Source organism: Microchirus variegatus, assembly GCF_963457635.1.
Source record: "Microchirus variegatus genome assembly, chromosome: 13".
In the NCBI taxonomy this organism is placed as follows: Eukaryota; Metazoa; Chordata; class Actinopteri; order Pleuronectiformes; family Soleidae; genus Microchirus; species Microchirus variegatus.
Genome location: NC_139814.1, coordinates 28,384,869 through 28,406,265, shown reverse-complemented (window position 1 = coordinate 28,406,265; position 21,397 = coordinate 28,384,869). Strand labels below are relative to the sequence as shown.

Here is a 21,397-nt window from a genome sequence, read left to right as displayed (position 1 = left end):
TTTCAAGATTCTTCGATAACAAAGCGTCAAATTCAACTTTACATCATGAATAAAACCTAAAAACTACTCTTTGTACTTCCTGTTATTTTGTTGTTTTCTGTCCTGTTACTTCCTGTTTTCTCTACGCTCGACTTCCTGTCTCTGTGGCCCCGCCCCCTGGTCAACTACACATGTGACACTCTGGCTCCACCTGCTGGTCGTCGCTCATATCTGCAGGTAACGTGAACAGCTGTAAGTTTGTTGTGACATCACAGACCAGCAGGGGGCGTACGTCTCAAACTTGACCTCTGATTGAGGTGGTCAGAGGTCAAAGGACATTGTTAATACACACTCAGCATTTTTAGTGACACCAGGATAAATAAAAATAAAAACTACTGCTGTCACTCACACCAAAGACGACGCCCCCAACCACAGAGAAAAGCATGATGGGAAACATTTAAATATGTAAATATTATATTTATTAAATGAAAGATTGAGTTCATACTGACGACGTTTTTTAAACAGTGAAAATAACAAACTTGACTTTATCAGGAAAAGAGAATCACCATGGCAACGTTAACACATCATCACCGTGGCAACGTTAACACATCATCACCGTGGCAACCATGGCAGAGGATCAACAACTGACGTAGATCTCAGCAGCAGGGGGCGCTCACTGTCACCTCTGAACTGTCCCTTTAATGTCAGTGAAAACGTGAGAGACTTCCTGTCACATGACTTTAATAAAGACAGTGTTACAGTGTGAGGATGATGATGATGATGAAGAGTCTATAAGACGACACAGTCTGAGTCTTTGTCTCTTCTTCTGCTTTGACCTCTGACCTGCAAACAAACAGTCACATGATCACGTTACCATTTAAACATGCTGAGCATGTTAGCTCAGGTGCTAGCTCAGGAGTTAGCTCAGGTGTTACCTGTGTTGTCTGCTGAGGTCCTTGTTGTTGTTGTTGTTGTTGTTGTTGTTGTTGTTGTTGTTGTTGATACTCTTCCTGTTGCAGTTGTTGGGCTAACTCCAGGTCACTGAGTGGTGCTGTAGCGCCGCCCTGCTGCTGCTGCAGAGACACCGCCACCAGGTAATCCTAAGACAATCACACAGTCAGTCAGGAACCGACCAGCAGGTGGCGTCAGCATAACGTGACCATCTCACCTGGTCGATCTGTTTCTGCTGCTCCTGACCACAAGGTGGCAGAGTGGAGGTGGGCGGAGCTCGTTGACACAGTCTGAAGTCAGAGTCGCAGAAGTTTCCATCGCCCTCCACGTTGTGAAGAGACTCCCACACCAGCGCCCCCTCCTGGAGGAAACCCTGATCTGTCACCAACAGGTACAGGTGACCCTGTTCAAAACAAGCTTTATTAACAACAACAACAGGTGACTGTGTGTGTGTGTCCACCTGGTGTTTGATCATGGTACTGAAGTGTGTGTGTGTCCACCTGGTGTTTGATCATGGTACTGAAGTGTGTGTGTGTGTGTGTCTCCACCTGGTGTTTGATCATGGTACTAAAGTGTGTGTGTGTGTGTCCACCAGGTGTTTGATCACAGTACTGAAGTGTGTGTGTGTGTGTGTGTGTGTGTCTCCACCTGGTGTTTGATCATGGTACTGAAGTGTGTGTGTGTGTGTGTCCACCAGGTGTTTGATCACAGTACTGAAGTGTGTGTGTGTGTGTGTCCACCAGGTGTTTGATCACAGTACTGAAGTGTGTGTGTGTGTGTGTGTCTCCACCTGGTGTTTGATCATGGTACTGAAGTGGTTGTTTCTGAAGAACACACAGATTTCTCCTTCCTTTGCCGTCATGGTGAGTTCACACAGACCGTGATACGACAACTGAGTCGCTGTGGACTCAAGAAACTGCTCTGCTAACAGACCTACACACACACACACACACACAGAGAGAGAGACACACACACACACACACAGAGAGAGACACGCACACAGAGAGAGAGAGACACACACACACACACAGAGAGAGAGAGAGACACACAGAGAGAGAGAGAGAGAGAGAGAGACACACACAGACACACACAGACACACACTGGATTCAAACTATCAACTGTAATTCATTGCAGGGCCACCAGAGGCCCCCGGGCCACACTTTGAGAACCAATGCTTTAAGCAATAATTCAACCCTGTGTGTGTGTGTGTGTGTGTGTGTGTGTGTGTGTGTGTGTGTGTGTGTGTGTGTGTGTGTGTGTGTGTGTGTGTGTGTGTGTGTGTGTGTGTGTGTTACCTTCACTGACTCGGCTGTTGTCAGTTGAGTGTTTGTACTCAATGATTTTCTCCACCAGTTGATTGTAACTCAGTTTTCCCACAGCAGCAGCCATCTGTGGACTCTACACACACACACACACACACACACACACACACACACGTCTGTGGTATTTCATGTTTGGATCAAATACACACACATTCTTGTACAATAGTCTTAGTGAGGACACTCGTACACAGATGAACTGATGTTCTGCTTCATTCAGGGTTAGGGGTGAGGTCTCTCACACACACACACACACACACACACACACACACACACACACACACACACACACACACACACACACACACACACACACACCTGTGGGTCGATGAGCCAGCCGTGGTACAGTGGAATGTCCAACAGGTCAAAGACGATGCATTCAGGTGTGTTTTCAAAGTGTGTGACAGCAGTGAAACCAACGTTTACATCTAAACCTGTGGAGAGTTTAGGGACGACCGCCATGACATCACTGATGTTCTACAGACAGACAGACAGACAGACACTGCAGTGATGAATAGTTCATTACTATTGAAAGGGTGTGCGTGTGTGTGTGTGTGTGTGTTCACCTGTTGGAAGTTTAGCTCCATCCCATCAGCTTTCTCTCTGGGTGTGACAGCTAAAACACACTCTCCTACACACACACACACACACACACACACACACACACACACACAGTTATTTAAAAACCATGTTAATTAAAAGCGTCTTAAACGACTCACACACTCACTCACCAAGATGAGTCATCAGGTCTTCAGTGGTGATGACATCAGTCTGAGCAGGAAGTGTAGCCTACACACACACACACACACACACACACACACACACACAGAGAGAGAGAGACACACACACACACACACACACACAGAGAGAGAGAGACACACACACACACACACACACACACACACACACACACACACACACAGAGAGACACACACAAACACAGGATTCGTTTAATCTCAATTTAAGTCCCTGCTGTGTTTTTAATCTTATTTCATTCTGTGTGTGTATGTGTATGTGCGTGTGTGTGTATGTGCGTGTATGTGTGTGTGTGTGTGTATGTGTGTGTGTCACCTTCCAGCGTAGAAACAGTGTGTTCATGATGGCCAGCAGGGGGCAGGGTCCATTCTCACTTTGAGTGATGATTGGCGTCTTCTTCTCCTTCCAGTTGATCCATTTCACCATGTAATACACCTGCCCGGCCACAGGAGGTGCTGCAGCTGCTGCAGCAGCTGCAGCGCCTCCTCCTGCTCCTCCTGCTGCTGGAGGAGGAGGAGGCGCTGCAGCGATGGCGCCACCTGTGGACAAGGAGATGACTACAGTCACACATGCTTTTTTTCTACAGAAATCTGCAGAATCAAATCTCACCACTAGGGGGCAATTGACATTCAGCGTCCACCGTCTCACTGTCCTTCAGATGGTGGACGTCAGTGGACAGACAGGTGTCCTCAGCCACAGCAGAGAGGGACATGTCGTCCTCTTCCTGACTGGGGACGGAGACAGAGGGCGAGTCCATAGACTCCGCCCCCTGCTCATCTGGACCTGCCCCACCCACTCCAGACAGACTGACCTCCGTGTCCACACCTGAGGACACACCTGAGGACACAGGGACAGAATATCAGGACACACCTCCTGCTATAGGCCTGGGGGCGTGGCCTGACAATCATCTATACTACAGAAATGAGATCAAAGAGGTCAGAGGTCAGATGATGTCACCTTCACGTCGTCCACTGTCAGACAGAGATTCTTCGTCTGTGGTGGCGGCCATCTTGGTTCGGTTCTCTGGCCATGGCGGTGTGGGCGTGGCCTCCTCCAGGACTGTTGTTGGTCGAGGATTGACCTCTGACCCCGGCGTGTGACCCTGCTCCTCCGCTGCACTGGTGTCACTCACTTCTTTAGAGGGCGTGTCTGTGAGGAGAGTGGGCGTGTCTGTGAGGAGAGTGGGCGTGTCTGTGGTGAGAGTGGGCGTGTCTGCCAGCGACTCTGACATCATCAGCTGATCAGCCATAACTATCAAATGTGCAGCAAGGGGGAGGAGTCAAAGAAGTCGCACGTTCATCAGTCTCCAGAGAGAAGTGGGCGGGACAGAGGAGGAGGTGGGGCTTCACTGCAGCCTCAACATCGCCACCATGTGACCAGAATCCGTCACAGTTCACCACCTGCTGAGGTACGAAAAACAAACGCACATGAGTTCAAGAGGCTGTCTGCAGTGTCCAACACACAAACAAACAACAACAAAAATAAACAACAACAAAAATACACAACAAGAGTAATCAATAACAACAAGAGTTAACAAACAAGAGTAAACAACATCAACGAGAGTTAACAAACAAGAGTAAACAATAACAACAAGAGTTAACAAACAAGAAAAACAACAAGAGTAAACAAACAAGAGTAAACAATAACAACAAGAGTAAACAATAACAAGAGTAAACAAACAAGAGTAAACAATAACAACAAGAGTAAACAATAACAAGAGTTAACAAACAAGAGTTAACTCTCTTTAAACACTCTTTAGAGACACTGATGTCCTCTTTAGAGACACTGATGTCCTCTTTGGAGACACTGATGTCCTCTTTGGAGACACTGATGTCCTCTTTGGAGACACTGATGTCCTCTTTAGAGACAAAAGACTTAAGTCTGAACAAGTATTTAAATACTTCAAACACATAACCGCACGCACGCACGCACATAAACAGGAAGTAATGAGATTCGATGCGGGTCAAAGTTCAAACCTTCAAAGTCTCCTGTTTGAGCTCCACAGTTAGCTAACACTGGAGCTAACACTGGAGCTAACACTGGAGCTAACACTGGAGCTAACACTGGAGCTAACACTGGAGCTAACACTGGAGCTAACACTGGAGCTAACACTGGAGCTAACACTGGAGCTAACACTGGAGCTAACACTGGAGCTAACACTGGAGCTAACTGTGCTCCGCACACACTCACGGACTTTAAAGACGCAGCCTTTCACCGACGGCGCTGACTGTCAACATGTTTATATCCGCTACCGTCCAATGCCCCGCCCACCGCGCAAAGCACCACGTCATTACGTCACATCCGCCCAACCGGTTAGCAGTTAGCCACCTAGCTACCGCAGAACTAATAATAATGCAAACACACGGTTTACGAAAGTGAACAACAAAGTGACGTCACCGTCACTACGTCATCCTCAACGTCATCCTTTCCCGCCGCGTCGTTAGGAGACGTCAGTAAAGATGTTGATGAAATAAACAACAGCTTATTCGACAAGAAACACGAGCGTTTTTCTGAAGAAATTAAAACCTTTTTCTGAAGAAAAGTGGAATTTTCAGGTGTTCACGAGACTTTGACTTCAAAGCAAAGTTCAAATAAAGAGAAAACACGAACTTTACCTTCGTTACCTTCACTCTCCGTCCCTGTCACCGCCTGATGCCTTACATTTGTGTCACAGAGCAGCTGGGGCGGGCGGTGCAGATAAAACCAGCTGAACACAGTGAAGCTGCTGCACGGCTGGTGTTTTATTTTGAAAGGTCAGACAGGAAACTGACACTTCACAAGTTTGACTCAATCAGCAAAATAAACACATGAATTCATCAGCTGATCGTTATCAAAACAAACAGTGACTCAGCAGAATCACTTAAAAACAACAACAAACAGTGACTCAGCAGAATCACTTAAAAACAACAACAAACAGTGACTCAGCAGAATCACTTAAAAACAACAACAAACAGTGACTCAGCAGAATCACTTAAAAACAACAACAAACAGTGACTCAGCAAAATCACTTAAAAACAACAACAAACAGTGACTCAGCAGAATCACTTAAAAACAACAACAAACAGTGACTCAGCAGAATCACTTAAAAACAACAACAAACAGTGACTCAGCAAAATCACTTAAAAACAACAACAAACAGTGACTCAGCAGAATCACTTAAAAACAACAACATAGATTTAAAAGATATATTTAGACTCTTTCATGTCACTAAAGAAGAGGAGAAAACACTTTTATTTCTAAAATATTTATTACTACATCCCACGGAGTGGGAGTAAAGTATTGTTTTTGGTTTGTTTGTTTGTTTGTTTGTGTTTCCTTCTTGCACTTGCCAATATGACCAACAGAGGCCGCCAGAGGCTTGTTGCGTGAATGGGGTGAAGTCTGTATTATTTCTGATTGCCATGTTCATTCTTGTTACCTGTCATTGTCGTTGTTAGGAAGCTAAGTTAGCTCAGTTAGGTACAGTAGGCTAAGTTAGCTCAGTTAGATAAGTAGGCTAAGTTAGCTCAGTTAGGTAAAGTAGGCTAAGTTAGCTCAGTTATGTACAGTAGGCTAAGTTAGCTCAGTTAGGTAAAGTAGGCTAAGTTAGCTCAGTTATGTACAGTAGGCTAAGTTAGCTCATTTAGGTAAAGAAGGCTAAGTTAGCTCAGTTAGGTAAAGTAAGCTCAGTTAGGTAAAGTAAGCTAAGTTAGCTCAGTTAGGTAAAGTAGGCTAAGTTAGCTCAGTTAGGTAAAGTAAGCTAAGTTAGCTCAGTTAGGTAAAGTAAGCTAAGTTAGCTCAGTTAGGTAAAGTAGGCTAAGTTAGCTCAGTTAGGTAAAGTAAGCTAAGTTAGCTCAGTTAGGTAAAGTAAGCTAAGTTAGCTCAGTTAGGTAAAGTAAGCTAAGTTAGCTCAGTTAGGTAAAGTAAGCTAAGTTAGCTCAATTAGGTAAAGTAAGCTAAGTTAGCTCAGTTAGCTGTTGTTTCTCTTGGATTGTGAAATAGCTGTCACTCCCTTAAAAAAACAGGTAAATAATGAAACTTCTGAACATGTATGTACATGCTGCAACAGTCACTGTTACCATGGAAACAAGGCCACGCCCACACCAAGACAACACACCACACCTCCACCAATGAGAGAGAGAGAGAGAGAGAGAGAGAGAGAGAGAGAGAGAGATCAGAGTCCACTCATAAAAGCCCAGTGTGTGTGTGTGTGAGAGAGAGAGAGAGTGTCATCAGGTGAGCAGGTTTCCCAGAGTTCTCTGCAGTTTGTCCTCTCTGTCTCACCTGTGTCTGTCTCACCTGTGTCTGTCTCACCTGTCTCTGTCTCACCTGTCTCACCTGTGTCTGTCTCACCTGTGTCTGTCTCACCTGTGTCTGTCTCACCTGTCTCTGTCTCACCTGTCTCACCTGTGTCTGTCTCACCTGTGTCTGTCTCACCTGTCTCACCTGTGTCTGTCTCACCTGTGTCTGTCTCACCTGTGTCTGTCTCACCTGTCTCACCTGTCTCTGTCTCACCTGTGTGTGTGTGTGTGTGTGTGTGTGTGTGTGTGTGTGTGTGTGTGTGTGTGTGTGTGTGTGTGTGTGTGAGACAGAGGAGAACACCAGCGCCCCCCACAGGATGATGAGTGACACTCCAGGTCACATGATCGTTGAATCTCCTCATCGTCCAGGTCCAAAAATCTTCTCTTTTCTTCAAATTCATTCAAGTGTGACCTTTGACTTTAGTGAGGGAGGAAACTGTGTGACATCACTTCCTGAGGAGAAAACAGGAAGTGAAATGTCAATAATTCTGTTCTTCTTCATCGTCTTCAGTGGAGGACGAGGAGGACAAAGAGGACAAAGAGGACAAAGAGGACAAGGAGGATCAGCAGACAAAAGACACTGTTGCCATGGCAGCAGGTGAGTACAGGAGTACACAAGTAAGTCCTCCTGCTCTTCCTGCGTCTCATTTTTAACTTCCTGTTTTAGCCCCGCCCACCAGTCTGAACTTGTCGCAGCCGCAGAAGAAGAAGAAGAAGAAGAAGGTTCTGGTGGCTCCAGAGCTCAGTGTCTCTCTGGGTAAGAACCTGAGTTTGAACCTGCTGAGCCTCCGTACCTCACAGATTGTGATTGTTGTTATGAGTTTGGACCTGCTGAGCCTCCGTACCTCACAGATTGTGATTGTTGTTGTGAGTTTGGACCTGCTGAGCCTCCGTACGTCTCCTCAGGTCGCAGTGAATCCACCGTCTCTGACGACTTCCCCTCAGGCTTCCTCTCACCTGACGAAGACCTGGACCTGGACCTGGACGCCATGGAAACACCATCTGATAGTGAATCACTGCCCTTTCCCATCTACAATCTAGAAGGTCAGAGGTCACTCACACACACACACACACACACACACACACACACACACACACACGCTAATGGACTTTTTTCCCCAGGTGAGCTGCTGCGTCTGGGCGTGGCTTCCTGCCGTCGCAGACCTGTGGAAGCCCCTCCCACCTGCAGGTCTCAGTGCAGTGCGTTGCTGGAGGACGTGGTGGACAGTCAGGGCACCAGGTGGCGCTGCTTCTCCACAGGTGAAGCGTCGCAGCAGCAGAGCCGCGTCAACATGAGCGTCCTCCAGCCCTTTGTACAAGTGCTGTCCCACGGAGGTATGACATCACTGCAGGGGGAGGAGTTACCGTGACCCACTCTCACACACTTGTCCCTCCCACCTTTCAGGTTACTATGGAGACGGAATGAATGACATCATCGTGTTTTCTTCCTGTTTCCTGCCTCAGAATAATCTGGAGAATTATTCATATGTGATGGACAACCTGTTCAGGTGTGTGTGTGTGTGTGTGTGTGTGTGAGTGTGAGTGTGTGTGTGTGTGTGTGTGTGAGTGTGTGTGAGTGTGAGTGTGTGTATGTGTGTGAGTGTGTGTGTGTGTGTGTGTGTGTGTGTGTGTGTGTGTGTGAGTGTGTGTGTCTGTCTGTCTGTCTGTGTGTGTGTGTGTGTGTGTGTGTGTGTGTGTGTGTGAGTTTGTGAGTTTGTGCGTGTGTGTGTGTGTGCGTGCGTGTGTGTGTGTGTGTGTGAGTGTGTGTGTGTGTGTGTGTGTCTCTGTCTGTCTGTGTGTGTGTCTCACCTGTGTGTGTGTGTGTGTGTGTCTCTGTCTGTCTGTGTGTGTGTCTCACCTGTGTGTGTGTGTGTGTGTGTTTCAGGTATGTTGTGGGGACTCTTGATCTCATGGTTGCTGAAAACTATGTGATTGTGTATCTTTGTGCTGGAGGACACAGAGACAAACTCCCAGAATTCAGCTGGCTCAGAGAGTGTTACACAACCATCCATCACAGGTGAGACAACCTGTCAATCACACACCTGTCAATCACACACCTGTCAATCACCTGTGTGTGTGTTCAGGCTGAGGAAGAATCTTAAAGGCTTCTATGTTCTTCATCCTTCCTGGTCCATCAAAGCTCTCATCACCATCATCAAACCCTTCATCAGGTGTGTGACGCTCGTCTTCATCACTCACTCATCTGTCAGTCACATGACATCAACTCCATCACATGATTAACTCTGAACGTCTTCTTCATCATCTTCATCTTCTTCTTCTTCTTCTTCTTCTTCTTCTTCAGCTCTAAATTCAGCAGAAAACTGAAGTTTGTTGAAAACCTTCAGGAACTTTCTCAGCTGATCCCGACACAACAGCTGCAGATCCCTCACTGTGTCCTACAGTATGACATCACTATGACATCACTATGACATCACTATGACATCACTGTGACATCACTGTGACATCACTGTGTCCTACAGTATGACATCACTATGACATCACTATGACATCACTATGACATCACTATGACATCACTGTGACATCACTATGACATCACTGTGACATCACTGTGTCCTACAGTATGACATCACTATGACATCACTATGACATCACTGTGACATCACTGTGTCCTACAGTATGACATCACTATGACATCACTATGACATCACTGTGACATCACTATGACATCACTGTGACATCACTGTGTCCTACAGTATGACATCACTATGACATCACTATGACATCACTGTGACATCACTGTGTCCTACAGTATGACATCACTATGACATCACTATGACATCACTATGACATCACTGTGACATCACTATGACATCACTGTGTCCTACAGTATGACATCACTATGACATCACTGTGACATCACTATGACATCACTATGACATCACTATGACATCACTGTGTCCTACAGTATGACATCACTATGACATCACTGTGACATCACTATGACATCACTATGACATCACTGTGACATCACTATGACATCACTATGACATCACTGTGACATCACTATGACATCACTGTGACATCACTGTGACGTCACTCATGTGTTTCCTGTCTGCAGGTACGATGAGAGCCTGTCCAGGTGAAACAGATGTACCTCTGTGAAGAGTCCAGCAGGAGGCGCTTCATTGTCACTGACTTTAATCCTTAGTCTTCTGATGACGTCATAAAAACCTGAATTTTCAAAACAATAAAACTTTATTCAACTCTCCTTGTGTGTATATGTGAGTGTGTATATGTGTGTGTGTATATTGTGTGTGTGTATATAGTGTGTGTATATGTGTGTGTATTGAGTGTCCTTGTGTGTATATAGTGTGTGTATATGTGTGAATATTGTGTGTCCGTTCACGTGTCTAATCCTGACGTTTTCAAACCATGCACCTGTTTCACTGCTGAGGCTTTTATTTTGAAACCCCTTACAGGAAATCTCCCTCTCTCTCTGTGTTGTGTGTGAAGGCGCATGCGCAGACAGAGATCATCATCAGCAGCAGCAGCAGCAGCAGAACCACCGTGACTGAACAAAGAACCACAACAAACAGGTTTAAATGGCTTTAATTTGAACATTTTAAATTGTCTTTGTGTGTGTGTGTGTGTGTGTGTGTGTGTGTGTGAGAGAGCGTGTGTGTGTAAAAAAAGAGAGAGTGTGCGTGCGCGCGCGTGTGTGTGTGAAAAACAACGTTAATGAACGAACGTGTTGAAGAAAAAAGTGAAACATTTCCGGTTATTTTTTCCTGTTGAACTGAGTCTCGAGACAACATGATCAATCTGTTCATGATGACGTCACCTCATCAATAACCCGTTCATCAGTGATGAACATGAATGAATGAGTGATGGCTCTGTGTGGGTGTGGCTTAATTATTGGGTCTGTGTGGGTGTGGCTTAATTGTTGGCTCAGTGTGGGTGTGGCTTAATTATTGGGTCTGTGTGGGTGTGGCTTAATTGCTGGGTATGTGTGGGTGTGGCTTAATTATTGGGTCTGTGTGGGTGTGGCTTAATTGTTGGCTCAGTGTGGGTGTGGCTTAATTATTGGGTCTGTGTGGGTGTGGCTTAATTGCTGGGTATGTGTGGGTGTGGCTTAATTATTGGGTCTGTGTGGCTTCATTGTTGGGTCAGTGTGGGTGTGGCTTAATTATTGGGTATGTGTGGGTGTGGCTTAATTATTGGGTCTGTGTGGGTGTGGCTTAATTGTTGGCTCAGTGTGGGTGTGGCTTAATTATTGGGTCTGTGTGGGTGTGGCTTAATTGCTGGGTATGTGTGGGTGTGGCTTAATTATTGGGTCTGTGTGGCTTAATTGTTGGGTCAGTGTGGGTGTGGCTTAATTGTTGGGTCAGTGTGGGTGTGGCTTAATTATTGGGTCTGTGTGGGTGTGGCTTAATTGTTGGGTCAGTGTGGGTGTGGCTTAATTATTGGGTCTGTGTGGGTGTGGCTTAATTGCTGGGTATGTGTGGGTGTGGCTTAATTATTGGGTCTGTGTGGCTTAATTGTTGGGTCAGTGTGGGTGTGGCTTAATTATTGGGTCTGTGTGGGTGTGGCTTAATTGTTGGGTCAGTGTGGGTGTGACTTAATTATTGGGTCTGTGTGGCTTAATTATTGGGTCTGTGTGGGTGTGGCTTAATTGTTGGGTCTGTGTGGGTGTGGTCACAGACTGTGTGGGTGTGGTCACAGACTGTGTTGATGAGCAGAGCGGGGATTGAACCCCTGCCTGATCCACTGATTGTGGTGATTAGGCCCCGCCCCTTCATGTTAAACCATGTAAATGAAGAGCAGTGATTGATGGATGATCTTCATGTTTCAGGTCATGATGGAAAAATCAAACAGCCAATACGAATCCTTCCTGTTCTGGAGGCAGCCAATCCCAGCCCTCGACCTGTCCGAGCTGGAGGAGGTGGGTGTGGCCGCCCGTCAGTCGACCAATGGCAGCGCAGGAAAAGACAAAGTGTCCAAACCGAGGAGTCGTGATGACGAGGCGAGTTTGTTAGATGAAGTTTTTAATCTCATAAAAACCAAAGGTCATCAAGGGATTAGATTAAAACATGTTTACGTCAGATTAAAAGACATTTACAAACACGTTTACGTCAGATTAAAACACATTTACATCAGATTAAAAGACATTTACAAACACGTTTACGTCATATTAAAACACTTTTACGTCAGATTAAAACACGTTTGAAACGAGCTAACACAGAGTTTACACAGAGCTTACACAGAGCTTACACAGAGCTAACACAGAGCTAACACAGAGCTAACACAGATCATGTGACTGTTCATGTTCAGTGGGATCAGACTCCGCTCCACAGATCAGTGGTTCTCATGTTGTCAGTGACACAAAGTGTCCACACGAGGCAGCAGAACAGCAGCAGTTCCTGTGTGACCTTTGACCCTAACCCCTCGTCTTCTTCTTCAGACGGAGCTGCTGCAGTTTTCCTCCTTTAATTACTGGAGAGCTCCCATCGCTGATGTGGACGTTCTGTTGGCCGACCTCCGCCTGCTGCTCTGACCTCTGACCTCTGAGCAGGCTCTGCTGAGACATTTGACCAAATGTCATCATAAAGAAGAAGAATCTGGTTTTTCCAAAATAAAAGCCCTCCACAGGTACAGAGGTCCTGGTGTAACTCATCACTCACATCGCTAATGTTTTTAAAAGCAAAAAAAGGCTTTTATTTTATGAATGTATTTATTTATTTATGATCAAATGAGTCAGTTATTTAGAAAATGTTTATTGTGTCAAATGATTTATTTATTTATTAGAAAAGTCGAGATTTACTTTCCTCTTTGTTTTTCATGCTGCTGTTTGTCAACAACAATAAAACGTGCTTTATTCGTCAGAAATAACCTCTGACCTCTGAAGTGACTTCAAGTGGGGATGAACAGCGCCCCCTGCTGGTGTCTGTGAGCGCTAATTAGATTCATGTATAAAACATGAGAAGAAAGTTGTGAAAACGTGACGTTTTTATTTCATTAAAGTCATTTCAAAGCTGATCTCAGACCCGTCCCCGCGGCCGGAGCGTGACTCAGCAGTTTGAACAGACCTCAGGTCAGCTTGTGTGTGCGCGCGCACACAGGTCCCGCCCACTGGGAGGTTAACGCGCGCTCTGGCTTCCTCCTCCGGTGTCGCGGAGCCGCCATCTTTGTAACAGGAAAAAAACACCGCAATCCGCCTTTTAACGCTCGGTTCCCGCAGCTGAGCACGTGCCAGAGTCTCAGTGACGTAAGGGAGACGTAAAGTGACGTAAAGTGACGTAAAGTGACGGAGTCTGCGGGAGAAGAAGGTAAACGTTTGTTCAGTTTAACCTGCTAACAGTCTGCACGCGCACAAGCTAACGGCTAACACAACTAGCTGCTGAACAGCAGCGTCAGTGGACATGCTGACAACCACACTTCCTGTCTGGACCTTCAAAATAAAATACCGATTTCAAAAATAAGCGCTAAAACAGGTCAATTTCAAAGCAGCAACAAAATCAACGCCTAACAACTAACCCATACACATTAACATGAAATAGGTTTGTAAAAATGTCTGCATCATTAAGTAAATACTGTAACTATTTTTCAAATTGTTGGAAATAAAGACTTCTATTCTATTCTATGAAGCAACATCCCGGTTGTTTAAATCAAATGTAACCATTAAAACCGAGGAGAAAAGTTTTGTCATTTTAATTTGAAGGCCAGAGTCGTAACTTCCGGGCGACAGCGGCCTCGTCTTTGTAACTTAGTGCAGAAAACAAGCCCGCGAGAAAACGACGATCCGCCGCAGCGCAAATCTCCTGTTTTTACTCCGCGCGGTGAAAGTTCGCACTCGACTGCGCTGTTCTGAAGAACCGCGAGGATTTCAGCGCTAAACGCTGCGCTCACCGGGGAACTCGTCGGGCTAACCGGCTAGCGTGCTAACATTAGCTGTGACGGCTCCTCACACACCCGGACACGGTGAGTACCGGAGCCGCGTCTTTCCCCGAGCTTTACCGGTGTTTTACCGGTGCGTTACCGGTGTTCTAGCGGTGTTTTTCTGGTGAAGTGGAGTCGGTGAAGCGGAGCCGGGACAGAACCGTCGGGGCAGAGCAGCGACTCCGCTGCGGCTCAAGAAAACACTTTAACCGGATGTGGAAGTAGTTTTTTTTTCTTCGAGGGTAAAATAGGAAATATGTGTTCGACTTCCTCCGGAAAACCAACAACTAGTTATCAAACGGTTTCCTGTCGGTGTGTTCGCGGTGTCGTGGCGGGGCAGATGTCGGTGTTTACCGGGCAGAGGCGGCGCAAAGACGCGGCAGAGAGGCGGCTCATGGCGGACTCTTTCTGACCGTGAAGGCGCCTAAAATGGCTCCGCTCGAAAAAGCTCGTCCTCTGCCGCTCTTTCACAATCACGAGCGCTGAGCAGCCGCATGCTTCCATTATCGGACGGGCTCACTTAGCGGCGGGCTAACTTCTGTAGCTTCGCCCACTTTTGATTTTGTTTGTTTGTTTATTTATTTATAAATAAAATAAACTCGTGTTCACGTGTGTAACATGATCCCGCCCACTATCACCTGTACTCTTCATCTATAAACACCACACATTTGTTGATGTTTTTGTAGACGGTGTTGGCGCCTTAAACAACCCGCGGCTGTGGTTCCGTTATCGGACACGTCGTGGTCACGCGCTCACTTTTAACGGTGTATCAGTGAATATCGTGACGTCACTGTGATGATTATTTTCGTCATTTGTGTGTCTGCAGATGTGATGATTGTGTGTGTTTGTGTGTCTGCAGATGTGATGATTGTGTGTGTTTGTGTGTCTGCAGATGTGATGATTGTGTCTGCAGATGTGATGATTGTGTGTGTTTGTGTGTCTGCAGATGTGATGAGTGTGTGTGTTTGTGTGTCTGCAGATGTGATGAGTGTGTGTGTTTGTGTGTCTGCAGATGTGATGTTTGTGTCTGCAGATGTGATGAGTGTGTGTGTTTGTGTGTCTGCAGATGTGATGTTTGTGTCTGCAGATGTGATGATTGTGTGTGTTTGTGTGTCTGCAGATGTGATGTTTGTGTCTGCAGATGTGATGAGTGTGTGTGTTTGTGTGTCTGCAGATGTGATGATTGTGTCTGCAGATGTGATGAGTGTGTGTGTTTGTGTGTCTGCAGATGTGATGATTGTGTGTGTTTGTGTCTGCAGATGTGATGTTTGTGTGTCTGCAGATGTGATGATTGTGTGTTTGTGTGTCTGCAGATGTGATGATTGTGTGTTTGTGTGTCTGCAGATGTGATGAGTGTGTGTCTGCAGATGTGATGATTGTGTGTTTGTGTCTGCAGATGTGATGATTGTCTGTCTGCAGATGTGATGTTTGTGTGTCTGCAGATGTGATGAGTGTGTGTTGTGTCTGCAGATGTGATGATTGTGTGTCTGCAGATGTGATGATTGTGTGTTTGTGTGTCTGCAGATGTGATGATTGTGTGTTTGTGTGTCTGCAGATGTGATGATTGTGTGTCTGCAGATGTGATGATTGTGTATTTGTGTGTCTGCAGATGTGATGATTGTGTGTTTGTGTGTCTGCAGATGTGATGATTGTGTGTTTGTGTGTCTGCAGATGTGATGATTGTGTGTTTGTGTGTCTGCAGATGTGATGATTGTGTGTCTGCAGATGTGATGATTGTGTATTTGTGTGTCTGCAGATGTGATGATTGTGTGTTTGTGTGTCTGCAGATGTGATGATTGTGTGTTTGTGTGTCTGCAGATGTGATGATTGTGTGTTTGTGTGTCTGCAGATGTGATGATTGTGTGTTTGTGTGTCTGCAGATGTCGTTGGTGGACCTGGGGAAGCGTCTGCTGGAGGCCGCTCGTAAAGGTCAGGACGATGAGGTCAGAAACCTGATGGCTAACGGAGCTCCATTCACCACAGACTGGGTGAGTCTGACCTTTGACCTGTGATCACAACTGTCTCAAAGAGTTTGAGATTAAATCTGTAGATTGTCTGATGATGGAGCTGATGAACATGTGTCTGTTTTTAACAAATCAATACATTCATGCATCATTTTTACTATGGACAACATTTAATACTTTAATTACATTGAGATTAAGGCTTTTTAATACTTTTTAAAGGCCTTCATTCGAGCCAGTCGAACTAAAGATTGTTTGTGTGTGTGTGTGTAGTTGGGGACCTCCCCTCTCCACCTGGCTGCTCAGCATGGTCATTACTCCACAGCTGACGTCCTCCTCAGAGCCGGCGTCAGCAGAGACGCTCGTACTAAAGTGGACAGGACGCCGTTACACATGGCTGCTGCTGAGGGACACACGGTGATCGTGGAGCTGCTGGTCCGGGTAAGAACAAGTTCTGAAGGTGTTCTGATGTTCTGAGGGTGTTCTGATGTTCTGAGGGTGTTCTGTAGGGCTGTAATCAATCAAAGGAACTCTTGGTCGACTAAAGCCCTGAAATCTCGACCAAAAATCGACTAATTGACGGGGGGTACTTTGTGGGTGCGGCTCTGACAGCGTTTTGCATTACGTTCATCTGCGTAAAAGCTGATGCTGATGCTGATGCTGATGCTGTTGATGCTGATGCTGTTACGAGCAGTTGCGTCTGCAGTTATAAAACCAATTAACGATTAATAGATTAAAACATTGAAATATGCTAATAATTCTGATGTTCATACTCAAAACAGACGGAGCAACCTTAGTTTAGCGTTTTTAAATGATATGTCATGTTTGTAGAGCTGTGAAAAACAAACTGTTGCTTGAAAAGTTTGTGTTCCACTTTTTTTACCGTCATCTACTTTTGAAAAATGCTGCCACTCGGATGTCTTTGACATGGATGTGACAGGAGGACTGACGCTAATCTGTCTGTCCTCATGAGCCACTGAGCGACAACAACTCACTGGGCTGGACTAAACCAAAGTAGTGGAAAATAAGGGGGGTGTTCTCTGAAGACAGGCTGTTACCTGTGAAGCACGGGTGCTGTAAAACACCCCTATTAGCATGTGGTACTTTCCTCTTAATGAAATTCACCATAAAAAATTTTTTTTTAAATTTGTCGACCAATCACAATTTTGGTCGAGTCAGAGCGTGACGACCCATTAGTCGACCAGTCCACTTTGACTTTACAGCCTTACTGAAGGTGTTCTGATGTTATGAGGGTGTTCTGACATCACCTGACCTGTGTGTGTGTGTGTGTGTGTGTGTTTCCTGTCAGAGTGGTGCGGACATCAATGCTAAAGACATGCTAAAGATGACGGCTCTTCATTGGTCGGCTCAGCACAGTCACCACAGCGTCGCTCAGACGCTCATTAAACACGGCGCCGACGTTCACGCGCTCAGCAAGTTCGACAAGACGCCGTTTGACATCGCAGCCGACATTCAGAACACAGAGCTGATGCTGCTGCTGCAGGTGAGGGTCACATGACACCTGAGAGGTCACATGACACCTGAGAGGTCACATGACACCTGAGAGGTCACAAACCTGAGAGGTCACATGATGTGTGTGTGTGTGTGTGTGTGTGTGCAGGAGGGCATGCAGAACCAGGTGAACATGAACCAGGTGAGTGTGAACGTGGAGACGAGCAGCAGCACCAACCAACCACAGTTCATCATCCAGGGAATCCCCGCCCTCCAGGGGGGCGTGGTCAACCTGGCTGAGCTGCTCAACAAGGCCAACGCAGGTACGACACACACACACACACACACACACACTCTTTGACTGTGTGTTTTGTGAACTTCCTGTTAGCTGTGATGCTAATGTTGTGTGTGTTTCAGGAGAGTCAGAGGAGGCCATGGCGGCTAGCGCTCTGGACGCTAACATTCAGCACGCCACTGTAGTCAATGAGAGCGGTCAGAGGGTCATCACCATAGTAACGGATCAACACGGTAACCTGCAAACCACCGGAGGGATGACTCAGCCGTTCTTTGTCACCATGCAGCACGGACAGCAGAGTACGACTCATCAACCACCACCGTGCTAACGCTCATGCTAACTGTCATGCTAACTGTCAGTGTTGTCTTCCAGTGCTAGCTGTTCCTGCTAACACTGTGACGGAGGAGGTGGTGACGGAGGAGACGCCGCCGCCTCAACCACCGTCCAGGAAGAGGAAGCTGGAGGTGACCAACAACCACGAGACTGGAGAGACGGTGAGTTAGACGCTAACCAACTAACCGGGTCAGACCAGATTATGAACAGATGAAGTGACTGTGTGTGTGTGTGTGTGTGTGTGTGTGTGTGTGTGTGTGTGTGTGTGTGTGTGTGTGTGTGTGTGTCTCCTGCAGGAGCTGCTGCAGCGTCAGCTACAGGAAGCTAACAGGAAGGCGCAGGAATATCGTCAGCAGCTGCTGCGTAAAGAACAGGAAGCAGAGGAGTATCGTATCAAACTGGAGGCCATGAGTCAGGCCAACGCCAACGCCGCCGCTAACGCCGCCGCCAGCCCAGAGGAGGTGGTGGGGGGAGGAGACGAGGACGAAGAGGAGGGGCCTACGAGCGTGGTGGAGGAGGAGGGAGAGATGGTGGTGCTGCAGGAGGGAGGCATCATCATGGAGGGCGAGGAGGGTCAGGTGACCCTGGTGGAGACGAGCGGAGAATCCACACAAGTTAGCTCGTAACGTAGCCACCGAGAGACGGAGGATGATGTCATCGATCGTACGTTCAAAAACACTAGGAGAAGAAAACCACACACACATTCATGTGGGACAGCAGAGGACGCCATTTTGAATTTTCTCATCATTAAAAACAGTCGTGAAATATTAGAAACTCAAGTGAAGCATGTGACCATTTTAACCCAATCACGTCTGTCCTCTGTCTGTGGACCAGAGGACATTAGTCTGTCCTCTGTCTGTCCATGTCTGTCCTCTGTCTGATGACCAGAGGACATTAGTCTGTCCACGTCTGTCCATGTCTGTCCACATCTGTCCTCTGTCTGATGACCAGAGGACATTTGTCTGTCCACGTCTGTCCATGTCTGTCCTCTCTCTGATAGTGACAAGAGTTTTTAACACAAACCGTTTTCACCAGCAGTCTGTCCTCGTTCAGTCTGTCCTCGTTCAGTCTGTCCTCGTGTTTTGATTGATTCACAAAATAAAGTCACTAATTGAGTCTAATTGATCATTTTGAACTAAATATAGACTGAGGTACCTGAACGCGTCATTCCTCTCACCTGTACCTGAACACATCGTTCCTCTCACCTGTACCTGAACGCGTCGTTCCTCTCACCTGTACCCGAACGCGTCGTTCCTCTCACCTGTACCCGAACGCATCGTTCCTCTCACCTGTACCCGAACACATCGTTCCTCTCACCTGTACCTGAACGCGTCGTTCCTCTCACCTGTACCCGAACGCGTCGTTCCTCTCACCTGTACCTGAACGCGTCGTTCCTCTCACCTGTACCCGAACGCGTCGTTCCTCTCACCTGTACCTGAACGCGTCGTTCCTCTCACCTGTACCTGACCACATCGTTCCCCCACCTGTACCTGAACGCGTCGTTCCTCTCACTTGTACCTGAACGCAGCGTTCATATAACATTGTAACGTTAGCTTGCGTCATGTCTTGTGAAGTCGACTGTGTTTACCTTCAGTTTTGTTTGTCTTTAATGGTTCATCCCGTCACACCTGTCCATCATCAGTTATGATCACTTCCTGTCAGCTGACAGCAGGTGTGTGTGTGTGTGTTTTTATGAAGATGACCTTTTCTATGTACATATAAAGTTGTATTTTTTTAACTGACCCTGATGATTGACAGCTGTCTGTCTTTAATGATCACGTTATAAACACTTGGTTTTTTTTTCAATAATGTCCTGTGTGAAGTGTGATGTTTCCCACGCTGTGACTGACACCTGAATGCAGCACTTAATATAAACATTTAAATCAGAACATTATTATCATCACCTGACGCGGTTCCGGGTATCTGATGTTTCACTACAACTCCCATGATGCTTTGCCAGACCGCCCAGATCCTGGATTACAACCGATCAACGTTGATTGACGTGTGGACCCCGCCCCTTCAGCGGCGGCGCAGTGACGCCCTCTGCCACTGTGGGCGGGGTCTGTGTGGTGGTGGGCGGGGCCGCAGGTATCATGGAGGATCAGTGAAGATAGTGAAGCGAGTGAAGCGGACGAAGGACGAGGTGAGAAGTGAAGCCGCCTGTGAGGCGGTGACAGGCGGATCAGCTGAGAGTCGAGTCCCGCTGAATGTGGAAGCATCCGCGGCTCCTCCTCCTCTGTCAAAGCCGTGTATTTTTCGTGTTTCTACTGTGTATTTACCGTGTTTATTGTGTATTTACCGTGTTTCTACTGTGTATTTACCGTCACAAACACAGTTTTATTACATTTACAACTAAACTTTATTTTATGAGCCCGGCGTGAGGAGCGGCTCTGCCCGGCGGCCCCACTCACACCCACGCACACACACACTCTCACACTCACACTCTCTCACACACACTCTCACACACACTCTCACACACACCCCCCCTCACTCACACACACACACACGTCTTTTATTTTTAAATGTTCCCCTTTTTCTTCCTCTCAGGCGGACGAAGACGACGGTGAGCTGGACATTCATGACGTGTTTGGACCGGTCCTGAACCAGGTCTGAGGACCAGGACCAATGAGTATTGAGGAAGTGACTCCACTGTGGTTGGTCCTGATGACCTCATGATGACCTCATGATGACCTCCTCTGATTGGCTCTCTCTCTCTCTCTCTCTCTCTCTCTCTCTCTCTCTCTCTCTCTCTCTGCAGACGATCAGCCCGGCGTTCAAATACAGAAGAGGAAGAGGGAGGTGGATGATGATGATGATGATGATGATGAAGATGATGAAGACGATTATTCCATGAGTGTCTTCATGTTTGTGTCCTGACGTGTGTGTGTGCGTCGTGTCACATGGTCATGTGATGTCATGGTCATGTGATGTCATGGTCGTGTGATGTCGTGGTCGTGTGATGTCGTGGTCGTGTGATGTCATGGTCATGTGATGTCATGGTCATGTGATGTCGTGGTCATGTGATGTCGTGGTCATGTGATGTCGTGGTCGTGTGATGTCATGGTCGTGTGATGTCATGGTCATGTGATGTCATGGTCGTGTGATGTCATAGTCGTGTGATGTCGTGGTCGTGTGATGTCATGGTCATGTGATGTCATGGTCATGTGATGTCAT

General features: G+C 46.7%; 4 protein-coding genes across 4 annotated transcripts; 3 read left to right on the top strand and 1 right to left on the bottom strand.

The window, feature by feature from the left end:
* Positions 1-449: 449 nt before the first annotated feature.
* On the bottom strand, positions 450-4,254 carry mindy1 (MINDY lysine 48 deubiquitinase 1; the record flags this gene model as incomplete). Its single annotated transcript, XM_083899684.1, has 11 exons — positions 450-822; positions 915-1,079; positions 1,148-1,333; positions 1,721-1,863; positions 2,226-2,328; positions 2,568-2,726; positions 2,816-2,880; positions 2,981-3,038; positions 3,321-3,544; positions 3,615-3,842; positions 3,963-4,254. The coding sequence occupies 11 exons, from the start codon at positions 4,252-4,254 to the stop codon at positions 769-771; spliced, it is 1,677 nt and encodes a 558-aa protein (XP_083755810.1). The 3' UTR covers positions 450-768.
* Positions 4,255-7,581: 3,327 nt separating this feature from the next.
* On the top strand, positions 7,582-10,429 carry LOC310935747 (BCL2/adenovirus E1B 19 kDa protein-interacting protein 2-like). The gene is made up of 10 exons (XM_083899687.1): positions 7,582-7,654; positions 7,797-7,883; positions 7,953-8,042; positions 8,192-8,329; positions 8,408-8,620; positions 8,691-8,793; positions 9,171-9,302; positions 9,370-9,456; positions 9,588-9,686; positions 10,365-10,429. The coding sequence occupies exons 1-10, from the start codon at positions 7,603-7,605 to the stop codon at positions 10,387-10,389; spliced, it is 1,026 nt and encodes a 341-aa protein (XP_083755813.1). The 5' UTR covers positions 7,582-7,602; the 3' UTR covers positions 10,390-10,429.
* A 354-nt stretch (positions 10,430-10,783) lies between these two features.
* mllt11 (MLLT11 transcription factor 7 cofactor) lies at positions 10,784-13,105 on the top strand. Its single transcript, XM_083899689.1, has 3 exons — positions 10,784-10,842; positions 12,099-12,269; positions 12,708-13,105. Exons 2-3 carry the CDS (start codon positions 12,102-12,104, stop codon positions 12,798-12,800), a joined length of 261 nt encoding a protein of 86 aa, XP_083755815.1. The 5' UTR covers positions 10,784-10,842; positions 12,099-12,101; the 3' UTR covers positions 12,801-13,105.
* A 983-nt stretch (positions 13,106-14,088) lies between these two features.
* gabpb2a (GA binding protein transcription factor subunit beta 2a) lies at positions 14,089-19,953 on the top strand. The gene is made up of 8 exons (XM_083899685.1): positions 14,089-14,224; positions 16,063-16,170; positions 16,417-16,584; positions 17,453-17,647; positions 17,765-17,918; positions 18,013-18,189; positions 18,263-18,384; positions 18,520-19,953. The coding sequence occupies exons 2-8, from the start codon at positions 16,063-16,065 to the stop codon at positions 18,847-18,849; spliced, it is 1,254 nt and encodes a 417-aa protein (XP_083755811.1). The 5' UTR covers positions 14,089-14,224; the 3' UTR covers positions 18,850-19,953.
* Positions 19,954-21,397: the final 1,444 nt, after the last annotated feature.

Bases quoted from the DNA above. Each gene is read 5' to 3' on its own strand.
- LOC310935747 (XM_083899687.1), top strand. From the start codon at position 7,603: ATGATGAGTGACACTCCAGGTCACATGATCGTTGAATCTCCTCATCGT. The intron at 8,043-8,191 runs GTAAGAACCTGA...ACGTCTCCTCAG, and splicing joins AGAGCTCAGTGTCTCTCTGG to GTCGCAGTGAATCCACCGTC. The intron at 8,794-9,170 runs GTGTGTGTGTGT...TGTGTGTTTCAG, and splicing joins GTGATGGACAACCTGTTCAG to GTATGTTGTGGGGACTCTTG.
- mllt11 (XM_083899689.1), top strand. From the start codon at position 12,102: ATGATGGAAAAATCAAACAGCCAATACGAATCCTTCCTGTTCTGGAGG. The intron at 12,270-12,707 runs GCGAGTTTGTTA...CTTCTTCTTCAG, and splicing joins CGAGGAGTCGTGATGACGAG to ACGGAGCTGCTGCAGTTTTC.
- gabpb2a (XM_083899685.1), top strand. From the start codon at position 16,063: ATGTCGTTGGTGGACCTGGGGAAGCGTCTGCTGGAGGCCGCTCGTAAA. The intron at 17,919-18,012 runs GTACGACACACA...TGTGTGTTTCAG, and splicing joins GCTCAACAAGGCCAACGCAG to GAGAGTCAGAGGAGGCCATG. The intron at 18,190-18,262 runs GTACGACTCATC...GTTGTCTTCCAG, and splicing joins CATGCAGCACGGACAGCAGA to TGCTAGCTGTTCCTGCTAAC.